Source organism: Chanos chanos, chromosome 8, assembly GCF_902362185.1.
Source record: "Chanos chanos chromosome 8, fChaCha1.1, whole genome shotgun sequence".
Taxonomy (NCBI): Eukaryota; Metazoa; Chordata; class Actinopteri; order Gonorynchiformes; family Chanidae; genus Chanos; species Chanos chanos.
The window spans coordinates 11,499,101-11,510,720 of record NC_044502.1 but is presented as its reverse complement, the minus strand read 5'-3'; the positions used below and the strand labels follow the sequence as shown (position 1 = coordinate 11,510,720).

General features: G+C 42.0%; 1 protein-coding gene across 2 annotated transcripts; it reads right to left on the bottom strand.

The window, feature by feature from the left end:
* Positions 1-731: 731 nt before the first annotated feature.
* On the bottom strand, positions 732-9,313 carry cygb2 (cytoglobin 2). Of its 2 annotated transcripts, XM_030782178.1 has the most exons (4): positions 9,277-9,313; positions 6,265-6,418; positions 1,125-1,356; positions 732-896 (listed from the first exon to the last, which is right to left on the bottom strand). In XM_030782178.1, exons 1-4 carry the CDS (start codon positions 9,311-9,313, stop codon positions 732-734), a joined length of 588 nt encoding a protein of 195 aa, XP_030638038.1. The 2 variants fall into 2 exon arrangements, with proteins under 2 accessions (XP_030638038.1, XP_030638037.1); XM_030782177.1 differs by lacking the exon at positions 9,277-9,313 and having other exon boundaries at positions 6,265-6,542.
* Between the last annotated feature and the right edge of the window lie 2,307 nt (positions 9,314-11,620).

Below are 11,620 nucleotides of genomic sequence, written 5' to 3'. Positions count from 1 at the left end.
TTCAGTCTAAATGAAGTGTTTTTGACGAATGCTTTTGTTGTTGTTGTTGTTGTTGTTGTTGTTGTCGTTGTCGTTGTTGTTGTTTAAAGGTGAACAGGAAAGATAGGCGTGCAAGAGGGTGTCACCCCATGATTTGTATGTGTGTATGTCCATAGCTGAGTCTCAGTGCTAATGAATGATAGTCAAACACAGCAAAGAAAGTAAATTACCAGCTCTCACAGTGTTCTGTAGTACTGAGCTACTGTTCTGTAATATTGAGCCGCTATGTAGTTAGGACTGTGATGTAATATAAGCCGCTTCAAAGTCTGGTGAAATTAGTGTCTGTGTGTGGGCATGTGTGTCCAATGTGATAAAAAAAAAAAATCATTTGCATGTTTCACTAAGACTGAGATTCATTTGGCAAAAAAGTAACAGTCAGTGAGGGCACACATATAGACACACACACACACTCAGTCACTGTGCACTATACAGTAAGGACAGTACAACACTTCAGAGTTAGAAGAACTACACACACAATGCCTCAGTAGAGTCGAGGAATGGATCCACGACACCTGGGATTAGGGGAGTACAGTAGAACACGAGAAGATTCTATTGATTCCAAAAAAATCCTCACACATCTCTGGTTCCTGACTATTCTCCCTCCTAATCTCTCTGTTCATTTGTTGGCCCAGTGAGGAGTTTAAAACCCGCATGCTGGTCCAGTCGGACCTTTGAAAGGCCCAAGGCCGGTCTCACACAGCTGAGCTGGAGAGTTTGACCCAGCCAACCTCGGCGTAGGCCCCTGTAATGTGCCAATAGAGCGCCCCCATCAGTTTCGTCCAAGCTGTTGTCACTTCAGGAGTAAAGTAATCTGGGAAATCTTCCCCCAGGACTTCCAGTATGACACCACTTATGATCTAAGGGGTAAGAAAGGGATTGGACAGAAAAGAAAATGAGAGAGAGGGAGAGAGAGAGGGAGAGAGAGAGGGAGAGAGAGAGGGAGAGAGAGAGAGAGAGAGAGAGAGAGAGAGAGAAAGGAAGTAGAAAGATCTAGGTGAGCAAAATGATGGCCTCACCAGAAGTTCAGTAGTTTAGCTCCTTGCTTATGGAAGCATATGTAACTATAATAGTTTCCTGTCCCTTACCTTGAAATACATGGGCTCCACCTTGTATTTGAGGGCGTGGGCCTTGCCCACTATGCCCAACACAGAGGAAACTTTGTCTGGGTCATGGAGGTTCTCCACTACTGAATTGATGGCATTCATGACACGACGGGCGTGCTTCCGCAGCTGAGTGCTCCGTTCCATCTCCTCTGGATCATCCATATGTTGGAACTGACTGAAGTACTGCTTTGCTGATGGGAAGTTCACAAAGAACCTAAGACAAAAAACAAAAACAAAAAAAAAAACACTTTGTTTAAATGTCTTGATTAGAGACTCACTAAAGAACATGTGCTTCTCAGATTTTGTGTCTTCCCCTAACCAGATCACTCATGCTTGTCATGACAATATTGAAATCTTAAATTGTTTACCCCGAGGCCACAGACTGCTTTCCATCTGATTTCGTTGGGGATGTTGACTATGTCAGAGTATGATCTAAAGCTAATGAAAGTGTCTCATTTCTGAGAACTCAGTCATTCATGCCAAAATCAGCCCCAGGGCCCTCCATTTCTCATCTGGGTTAACTGAATTAATAATTTAAGTGTTTATGCCTATGAAATTCATTAAGGAGAAATTGCAGAGGATCAAGTAAATACCAATGATGGGAAATGACAGATGGATAAACTCTCCAAAGATGTGAAAAATGGAAGGAAGAAGAAAATACTTAGAGGAGAGGATGGCAAAGTAAAAGTCTTTCAGAATGAGAGAGAGAGAGAGGGAGAGATCAAGTGGCGGTGTGTTATCGTCCGCCGTTTGAACGTGAGCGGCAGCCCAGCGTATGATTGCTCTGGTTGGCTGAAGAGGCGCTGATGAGAGGGAAGTTATTAAGTCACGGCGGGTGTAATGAGAGGCAGGTGCAGAGAGATGAAGAGAGAGAGATCGCTGGAGCCCTGCTGTCACTGTTGCTCTCCTAGCTCTGCCATCCTCTTAGCAAATGCATGAGAGCCTAAGCATTCATTATAAGCCTGCCATCATAAACAGTCGAGGAAATCAAACTAACATACCAAAAATTGTTTGTCGCTGTCTCAGCCTCGCATATACATTACAGCGAACGCCTTGTCATGTTGAAAGCGTCAGTAGCTGTCACAGTCCCACTAGCATCGAGTAAACAGGAGAGCCGACTTGTTTACTTTTCCTAAATTTATATATCTGGTGGAATGAGTTCATTCACTTTGACTGTTTCTGTTGTAATAGAAGCTCTGTTTTCTAAATCTGCTCCATATATGTCATCAAAAAAAGAGCGTATCGTTTTACGTAAATGGACTAAAATAGATTGCATATTTGTTGTGATTATGAATATCGGTCATCACATCAGAAGCGCACATCTACTGTAGTTGGACTATTCTTGGTACTTCCAGCATGTCCTCATTCAAAGCGAAGGTTTATAGGAAAGCTATTTTTAGTATGGGCTTCCAGACTTTCAGCAGATAAAGAGGACTTCAACTTTGCTTGCTCTCAGAGCTCTAACTGGAAGATTAATCCATTAAGATTATGTGAGTTCAAAGGAAAGGAAAAGGAAAACTAATAGAGGGAAAAATTTCCATAAATTCTAGAGATATATTTAGGCTTCCCCTCTGCATTCCAGCGATCGCTGTGGAGTCCGGAGAAGAAGGGAAAATGTGACATAACCCAACACTTTTGTTCTCACTTCAATGGAAAGAATTTGCTACGTCGTTGTCATAAACAAAAAAAGATCTACTTAAGTTAGCATGGTTTTGCAGCACTGAAATGTCTGCAGCTCGCACATTCTGCTTCGGCGGTGACCTAATTTAACTTATCCGAGTGCTGTTTCACACGAACGAGACTAACTGGAGGCATTTATTCATTTATTAGCGTGGGCCCTTGGAAACACCATTAAACTGCATCTTCTGGATGTTATGACTAACTGTGAAGACGAGCGCCAGCTCGTAACTGCCCATGCGTACCTTTTCCAGCTGTCACTTTGATCTCTTGGAAATATAATAGAGGAGCCCAACAGTTGTGTGTTCATGAATTAGCATAAAATGCGCTCGCAGCTCAATGACAATAACTTTGGAGATGCGCCTCCTCGTCTCCAAGTTACACAAGACGCAAAATTCCGTACTAGGAGTTACCGTGAAAGCTAGATGCGAGCACTGAGGATGAATAACGCTCACCAGGGAATGTGAGGTGTTGCTAAACTCTACAGTTAAGGAATTACTAGGTCCCTCGGTTAAAACGCCCTTGAAATTGGTGGAGAGGTTTGTTGGGAATAAAGAAGTGTATCTTAGAGCAAGTGCACCCTCTAAAAGCTAACGAATGAATCTGCCCTTGAATTTCAATAACTCTATCACTGCTTCGTAACTGGGGGCTGACTAATCACATTCTGATTTGCCAGGGGAGGACATGTGTGGTGTGGAATATGCTTCGAGACCACGTCGTATACTATAAGACATGTCCTGAAGCGCTCGAGATTCTTAACGCGTTCTGATCAAAGATGAACTAATTGTCATGCTCCACAGATCCGAAGTTGTCTAGAAATTCTAAAGAGAATTCAAAAAGCATCTTGAGCCATGAACACTGTAAATAGCTGGGACTGGTTCCTGTAGCTATTGCATGATACATCTGAAGTCTACCGTGTTAATTATATCAATACAAACCCCCCACCCCCCACTAATTCAACAGATTCAGTTGCTCACTCAGTGTTTTGTGAGTTTAAAAAAGGGCCATATGGAATGAGAAATGCCTTTGGTGGTCTAATCAGTGAGTGAAATTGCATTTGTACGCATTGATGATATTGTCAGAGGCTATTGTCAAGAATGTTCAGTCATTTGCATGAGCATTCATATTTCAAGACCTCGTAATATGGACACTGTGTCCTTTTGAACTAAAAGCTTGTGAGGCATCCATATGAATGCATTTAAGGTTGTACAAGGACAGTTTGGTTATGGGATGTGGGTAGAACCAGGTATTCATCAGTAAATATCCATGTCACACTCATGTCTTTGTAATAACCATAGTTTCTTTTTTTAGGGGTTTTGACTGACGTGTTTTTGAGGGAAAGAGGCAAAACTTAACCAGCTCGCCAAAGTCTCATCCTCAGCACCAGCTGCCGTTAAAGTCGTACTGTTTTCGTCCCCAGTAAACCTCTCATTTCTGTAACACATTATATTCACGTGTCAAAGGTCACTGCAGACAACCTACACCACCCTGTGTTCCATCAGCCTGCGCTGGTAGCTTATTAAAACTGTTTAGTTTTGAGTGTGTTTAGAGGAGTCATGGTTTAGAGGAGGCACAGTTCAGAGGAGTCATGATGCTCACTTGCCAATGAACATGCTGAGAGCCAGGAGTCTACACCGTTTACGAGGGTAACAAATCAGTGGAGTAAAGAGAGAGACATGAAGAAACGCCAGTGCTGGAAGCTGTCATCCACAGATAAGAAAGCATCGCGCAAACACACACACATATACACATGCGCACGCATTCACACACACATTCATACATACACAAACACGCACACATGCATGCGCACACATGCATTCACACACACACACACACACACACACGCACACACACACACACACAGAGGCACATTCTTTTCCATCATCCCAAGGGATTCGCTCACCACCTCTAACCCAAAATCACAACGTCTCTTCTGACAGTCGTCGTGGCAACCCGATTCTATTTTAATGAGCCCTTTGGGTTTCATGTGTGAGCCACAGGGTGTATAAGCATGAAGCCTCAGAACAGGAATATGTCACACAAACATATTGTCCAGTAAATTCATTAAAGCCTGGCCCTGATCTTCTCAGAGCCTGAAGGATATCCAAGGTCACATTAAATACTTGTGGTGCTTTAATATATGATCTCGGTCTCTGGTTTTATATGTATTTCTATATGTATCTTCTGACAACACATTGAAAATGTCCAAGGCACTTCACTTCTACAATCTAATGTGGTTACACTCTCAATTCTAATTGCCATAATTTCTCTAAATTGTTATTCTTCTTCTTCATTTTTTTTTTCGAGTATTTGCCTCTAGTTCATGTGTCCACCGTGTGTTATTCTAGAGGAGGAATCTACCCCTCAGCTTAAGAAAGCATAAAATGATCCGAAATGACTTCACACTAAGAGCGCCTACCTGTTAAAGTAGTGGGAGGTGTTCTTTCTGTTTTCTCTGTATATGATATTCTACAGCTATTTTCAATCAGGCGTAAGTTAAAAATAACCCCTACAGTCAGCAAAGGTACCAACGAGCTGATTTCACACGTAGTTTAGCTCCTGAGACGGTCTGTGTGAACGTGTGTGATGGCACATCATTCCTTGGCAACGTTCACCCCACAACCCTGTCAAACGATTTTCAGAAGAGAACATTACGAGCGCAATACTCGAGAGAAAGACTAGGAGGAGGAAAAAAAAAAGAGAGAGAGAGAGAAAAAAACATTTTTGAGAGTAACTCTTTTTTTATATAGTAAAGAATGGATCATCTGTTTCATTCTCTATGCCATGGTATGGATGATGGGGTAGAACTAACATGCTGAGTGAGTTGGTGCCAGTGCTGTGAACAGCTGTGCATCTGTATCTGCTGGGCACTGCCAAGTCTAACCCCTCTGACTGGCTCTCCTTGCATGATATCATGTGTGCTGTATAAAAGCCAAACACCTTTCCTTAAGCTGATTGGAAAATTTGTGCCTCACATGGTTATTTTGGCGGAGAGAGGCTTTATAGCAGCAGTGTTCAAACCGAGGTGTTGAATGAGCTTGGAAAAAAGAAAATCAAAAGAAATCACCTCTTCTTTAAGCAGTTAAGACATAGAGCAGAAATTTAAAAGGGATGTGTGAATTTAAGAACATCACCCCCAACAAAAAGGAAAATATTTTAAATGTATTACTACTATTATCTTCTGATAAGCTCCCAAGTGTAACATCCTGATGTTAGACTCTTTGTAACATTTTTTTTTCAAGGCTTTATCAGGACATTCGGATAGACTGAGAATACGCCAAACTTTTTAGTGAATAGTTACAGGTTGAAATGGAAGAACGCTGTTCAAAAAGAAGGATCTAAAATCAGCGTAGAAAGACCAAAAAAAAAAAACCCCAAAAAACAACAGCAACAACAACAACAACACGAATGTTAATCGTAAAGAAAAAACAGAGCAAAGTGGCACCTGACGAGGATGGCGACGCCCACATCCTCGCAGCTCTCGTAGACGCGTGCCCAGGTGTCCTGCACGATGGCGCGCTCTGTGTCGGAGAGCGGTTCGGCACGCTCTCGCTCCGTGTCGCTGTCTTCCCTCTCCTTCTCCATCCCGCAGGCGCGCCACGGGGAGACAGGCACAGAGCGAGAAGGGATAACGGCGGACTGAGGAGGTGGAGGAGGAGCAGAGCGCCGATGGAAAAGGAAGGGACAGCAGATGCGCAAAGCGAGAGAGCAGAGAGCGTGCATCCACCCCCCACCCACCCCTCTCTCTCTCTCTACTCCCCTGTTCTATATACTCAGACTGGTACGTTCTCTCTCTCTCTCTCTCTCTCTCTCTCTCTCTCTCTCTCCCCAACTTACTCCTCTCAGCCGTATGCTATCTGTGAGCTGTTTCCTTTCTCACTCTGTCTGTGTGTATGCAGATTTATCTGTCTGCCTGTCTGTCTGTCTGTCTGTCTGTCTGTTTCTACCTCCTTCTATGTCTCTGTCTCTTCTAGACTCGTTTAATCTTGCTTTCTCCACTTCTTCTCACCGCTACAGCTGCTGTCTGCTTTCTGAACTTCTGTTTGTAAGGACCTCGGATACAGAGCCCACAAAAAGAGGGAGGGAGCAAAAGGGAGGAGAGTAGGAGTGAGAGAGAGAGAGAGAGAGAGAGAGAGAGAGAGAGAGAGACTGGGAGAGAGGAAGACGTATAGACAGTGAGAGAGAGAGAGAGAGAGAAAGAGAGAGAGAAAGGGAGCAGTTTGAATTCCTCTGTTACCAACCTACCCCCTCTTATCTCTGTTCTTGCCTAATGTACACATGTATATACACACTCACGCACACACACTCTCTTCAGGGCTGCTGTTAATTGCACTGTGCAGCTGTGCCCAACCCTTTTGAGACACAGAGAGATTGGATGAGGACAAAGACAGCGTAGTCTCATGAAAAAGCGTAAATAGATATATGCAGGTGGACAGTCACAAACACGCACATTCAAATATTTAGATCTACCGAGTATTGAAGCCCATCACCCATCTCACACAGTTAAAGGGGACAAAATCAGATTGGATGTTGTTTTGATTGCTTTGAAAATCAGGGATGCTTAGAGAAAATCCTTTTCCCTCGTAGCCTGACCTTTCCTTTTCTTTTAAAACACGCAGTCTTATTAAATTCATTATAACTAAAAGGTTCCTAATGTTCTCACTAAAGTTGAAAACCATCAACCTCATTTCTTGGAAGTCCTCAGAAAGAGCTGCACATGCACTCTATAAGCAAACAGTTTAGAGCTAATGTGTTCCTCGCTAAGCTCTCTAAGAAGACATACATGAAAGTGGTTGGGCTTTATTAGCTGTTAACCACAGAGTGGAGGGTCAACCGCGGTTCAACGTGGGCCTGATTCTGCCTGACGTAACACCAGTGTTGTCCTTCTCCTCCTCCTCCTCCTCCTCAGATCTGAGGTTTCTCCGAAATCAACAAGGGGGATTTTCACCACAAGGGGACAAACGAGTGGGGTCCGGGGTCGGGTGTAGTGGAAATTTTTAAAAACGCTGCGGTGGTTTTATGTCAAAGGCTTAAATAATGACAGCATTAACAGTCATCGTAACGGTTCCATTTTTAATTTTTCACTGTCATTATCCGGTCTGATGAAAAGATAGATAGATGTGTGTTTGTTTGTGTGTGTGTGTGTGTGTTTATGTACATACATACTGCTAGCTACATATAGACATACTTATATGGTCCCAAGAATGCTTTTTTCTTTTGAGTCAGTAGACAAAGCACTATTTGAAAAGGATTAGTGAATTATTGTGTCGTTAAGTTGATTAGTTGATGAATAACTGCCAAGAACAAAGCAGGCGGTAACAATGCATTGACATTTTAATTGAATCACTCTTATGAAAAGAACATCACTTCACTTGAATAGTCACAGTCAAATTTATGTATCACCAATTCAGTGCATGGACATATCAGCAAAGCCAAGGAGTATTCATCACAGTGGTCAAACTGAAATGTTTTATTTAAAAACTTTTCAATAGCCTCTTTCTAAAAGGATGGCATTCTTTCATAGGAAACATTAAGAGCAAATGTTACAGTTGGCACAGAAACACTCTAAGTAAATCTTATGGTGACTGCACAACCCACTGACTTTGTGGAGGCGTAATGCAAACCTTCTCTTTCTTGAAATATCTTGACGTGTCTCGGTTTTGAGCTTTAATACAACAAAAAGAGAGAGAGAGAGAGAGCGAAAGAGAGAGAGAAAGGAAGGGAAAAAAGAGAAAGCTATCGGTTGGCTCAGCATATCACATGAAGTAAATAGTGCGACACTGAGATTACACTTTGGTCTTTCCTCTCCTCCCCCTGCATGTGTCACTCTTAATATGAAACAAAGCAGCTTGTCAGATTCACTTACCCCATCTGCACGGATCATCTTTCGAGGACTGCTTCTGCTGTGGAGGGAAGACCATTATCATGATTATTTCATAACTATTATCACATTTTCACACCGTGTTAGACGCGTTTTAAAGCCTGACGAATGCGTATTCGCAAGGCTCGCTGGAGCGGCAGAGTTAAAACTCAAAGAGTTTTTCAAGCGGACCAAGAAACGGCAGAGTGGAGAGGTGGGGGTTTAAAGGGTGTAATGGCCTACTTTTGCTTTATCGTGAACTTCTGTGAACTCTTAGACTTCTGTGTGGTCTGGATGGGGGGGGGGGGGGGGGGGGGGGGGGGGGGGATTGTTGGCACTGACATCTGAAAACCAGGGGCCGGGATCGATGCATGTATGGAAAGAGAGACACTTACAACAAACTTTTCATTTTGTATTTCATTAGTTCATTTTGTTGCTTCTGAAACCAGGTTTTTTTTCAAAATGTTCTGTAATCATTTGCTGAGATGTCTAGTTCAGAAAGAGAGAGAGAGAGAGAGAGAGAGAGAGAGAGCAATTCAGCATGCCCCTCTTAATGTGCTAAGTTCATTTATACACACACACACAGATAAATATATATATATATATATACACACACACACACACACACACACATATATATGTATGTATGTATGTGCGCAAAAATTATCATGTGTATCATTGAATGTGACAGAGAGAGAGAGAGCGAGAGCGGGACAGTGAGAATCACTCTTCTCCAATGAGAGAGATTAAATAAATTAATAACAGACGAATGTGGTGACATACTTACATGAAACAATTATCAAGAATTTTCACATGCCTGTGTCCAACAATTCATGTGCACTAAAGTATTATCATAAAGTAATGCACCATGAGAACGTTTGTTTGTTAACTCAAGTTAAATGCAACATTGCCATCTAGTTTCAGTAATGTGCAAACACAACTTAAAAGAGAAGATTTGTCCTCCGATAATTGCACTATCACAAAAGGTTATTCAATGTAAATCGCACATACATCCCCTGAACTGTCATGAAGATGACCAACATTATTTTACATGATTTTATAGTCACTACGAAAAGAAACAACAAAAAGAAAGTTAATACATGTCGTTATGGTAAAAGAAGATTTTGGAGATTTGTTTTATAAAATAATGAGCGATATTTTCTCAAAGACTCGAAATGATCACTTGGGAAGAGTAGGAGCAGACTATCAATTCGGGGTCATTTAAGGTTTTTCAGTATATTCAAAACAGTTTTGGTTACTTACAGTAGGTGACGCTAGTCGATCAGTCATTCGTACAACATTATGCCGAAGCCCATGTATTTGATTACATAATCGTTTTAAATGGTGAAGACTCCGCGTAGCGACACGTAAATTTGCCATTCAATAACAATTAATTACTGACAATCGCATTTTTAACATTTTTATACAACAACGGTACAAGAGTGCTAAAGGAGGCGTACACCATCATTTTTGTTGGGCAAATGGCCAGTATTGTATGCGCAGCCGTTAGTCTTTGTCGGTTTACTCGGTGATGTTGTTCGTTGCGTTGAAACTTCCAGTTGCGTTACACGCTGCACAAACCCCACGGCAACTAATGAACTGAGAAATTCTTAATTAGTTAAGTGTGGACTTTAGAACTCTATTTGTCCTTGTTGCTTTATCGTGAAGAGATGTTTGGGGTTGTAATCAGTCTATAATTAGACTGTGATAGCTTCTCAGTTTGCGCCTCTCGGGGCTCGCCTAGGAAATGAGATTCTCGTGCTGAAACCTTAATCAACTTCTTAATCGTTCGCAAGCATATTCATACAGCACCTCAATATTAATCTCACCCCATCATTTCGCGATTTTCAAACCGTGTGGCATTTAAAAACTCTCCAGAATCACAGCCTGGATGAGAAATTTGTGAGCCTGTCAAATGAGCACACCTTCAAATATTGGAAATGATCTAAGAGACAATGTGATTTTCTGTGAGGGGTGGAGAATAAATGATTGGCAGATTGAGAAGGGTCTGACTGCAGAGCCACAGAGCTGCAGTTTCATGCCAGCAGTTTCACACCAGCAGTTTCAGGCCAATGGCCGATTGTCTAGCCCTAACCCTATATCCTAACCTTAACCCTAACCTTAAAGTGTCATGCCGCTGGCCTGAAACTACTGGTGTGAAGCTGCTGTTAGGCGTAAAACTGTGACTCTGCAGACAGATACTATTGGGCAGATTGGCCTGAGTCAAGTCGGAGGAGTTCCCGTGACTGGCTGATGATCCATTAACAAACAACGCAGATTTATCATGTCTTAATAACAGGCTCGTACTGTTAGTCAGACCAGCAAACTTGGAACACAAAGAGGTGTGTCAAGGTGTGACAAAACAATACCAATGTGGGCTATTACTCTGCCTTACTGGAATGTGACAGTTTTTACTATATTAAATACAGTGACGTCATTTCTGCCTCCACTGACTTCCATTACACCTGGGGGGTGTTCCAGAAAGCGGGTTTAGTGAAAACTCAGAGTTAGTCAACTCAGAGCTAGTAGTAAATCTCCTAATAGCCTTATGGCTTTGTTTTGCTAGGGGAACGAAGCCATAGGGCTCTTCTATTAGGACGTTTACTACTTACTCTGAGTTAACTGACTTTTCACTAAACCCGCTTTCTGGAACACCCCCCTGGTCTGCTTCACTTCAAATACTATTAGGCCGAAAAAAGAGCATACTTAAAGCACAGCACATTTAATTGCCAATGACTATTCTCTTCAAAGAGATTCCTATTCAAAATACTCTAAATTGTGTTTCATTTTTTAAATTTCAATTGTTTATTCAAACAGTGCAACTCTACCGACCATCTGTGCTTTATGTAAGCGTTTAAGCTTACTCACAGTTTATCTGATAACATTTCCTGTGAAAATTTCAAGTTAGTGATGAAATGTTTATGGCATGTAGACACAGGGT

Coding starts and splice junctions, on each gene's coding strand:
- cygb2 (XM_030782177.1), bottom strand. CDS start 6,542: ATGCACGCTCTCTGCTCTCTCGCTTTGCGCATCTGCTGTCCCTTCCTT. Junction 1,357..6,264: donor GGCGTCGCCATCCTCGTCAG/GTGCCACTTTGC, acceptor TTTTTGTCTTAG/GTTCTTTGTGAACTTCCCAT. Junction 897..1,124: donor TGGAGCCCATGTATTTCAAG/GTAAGGGACAGG, acceptor CTTACCCCTTAG/ATCATAAGTGGTGTCATACT.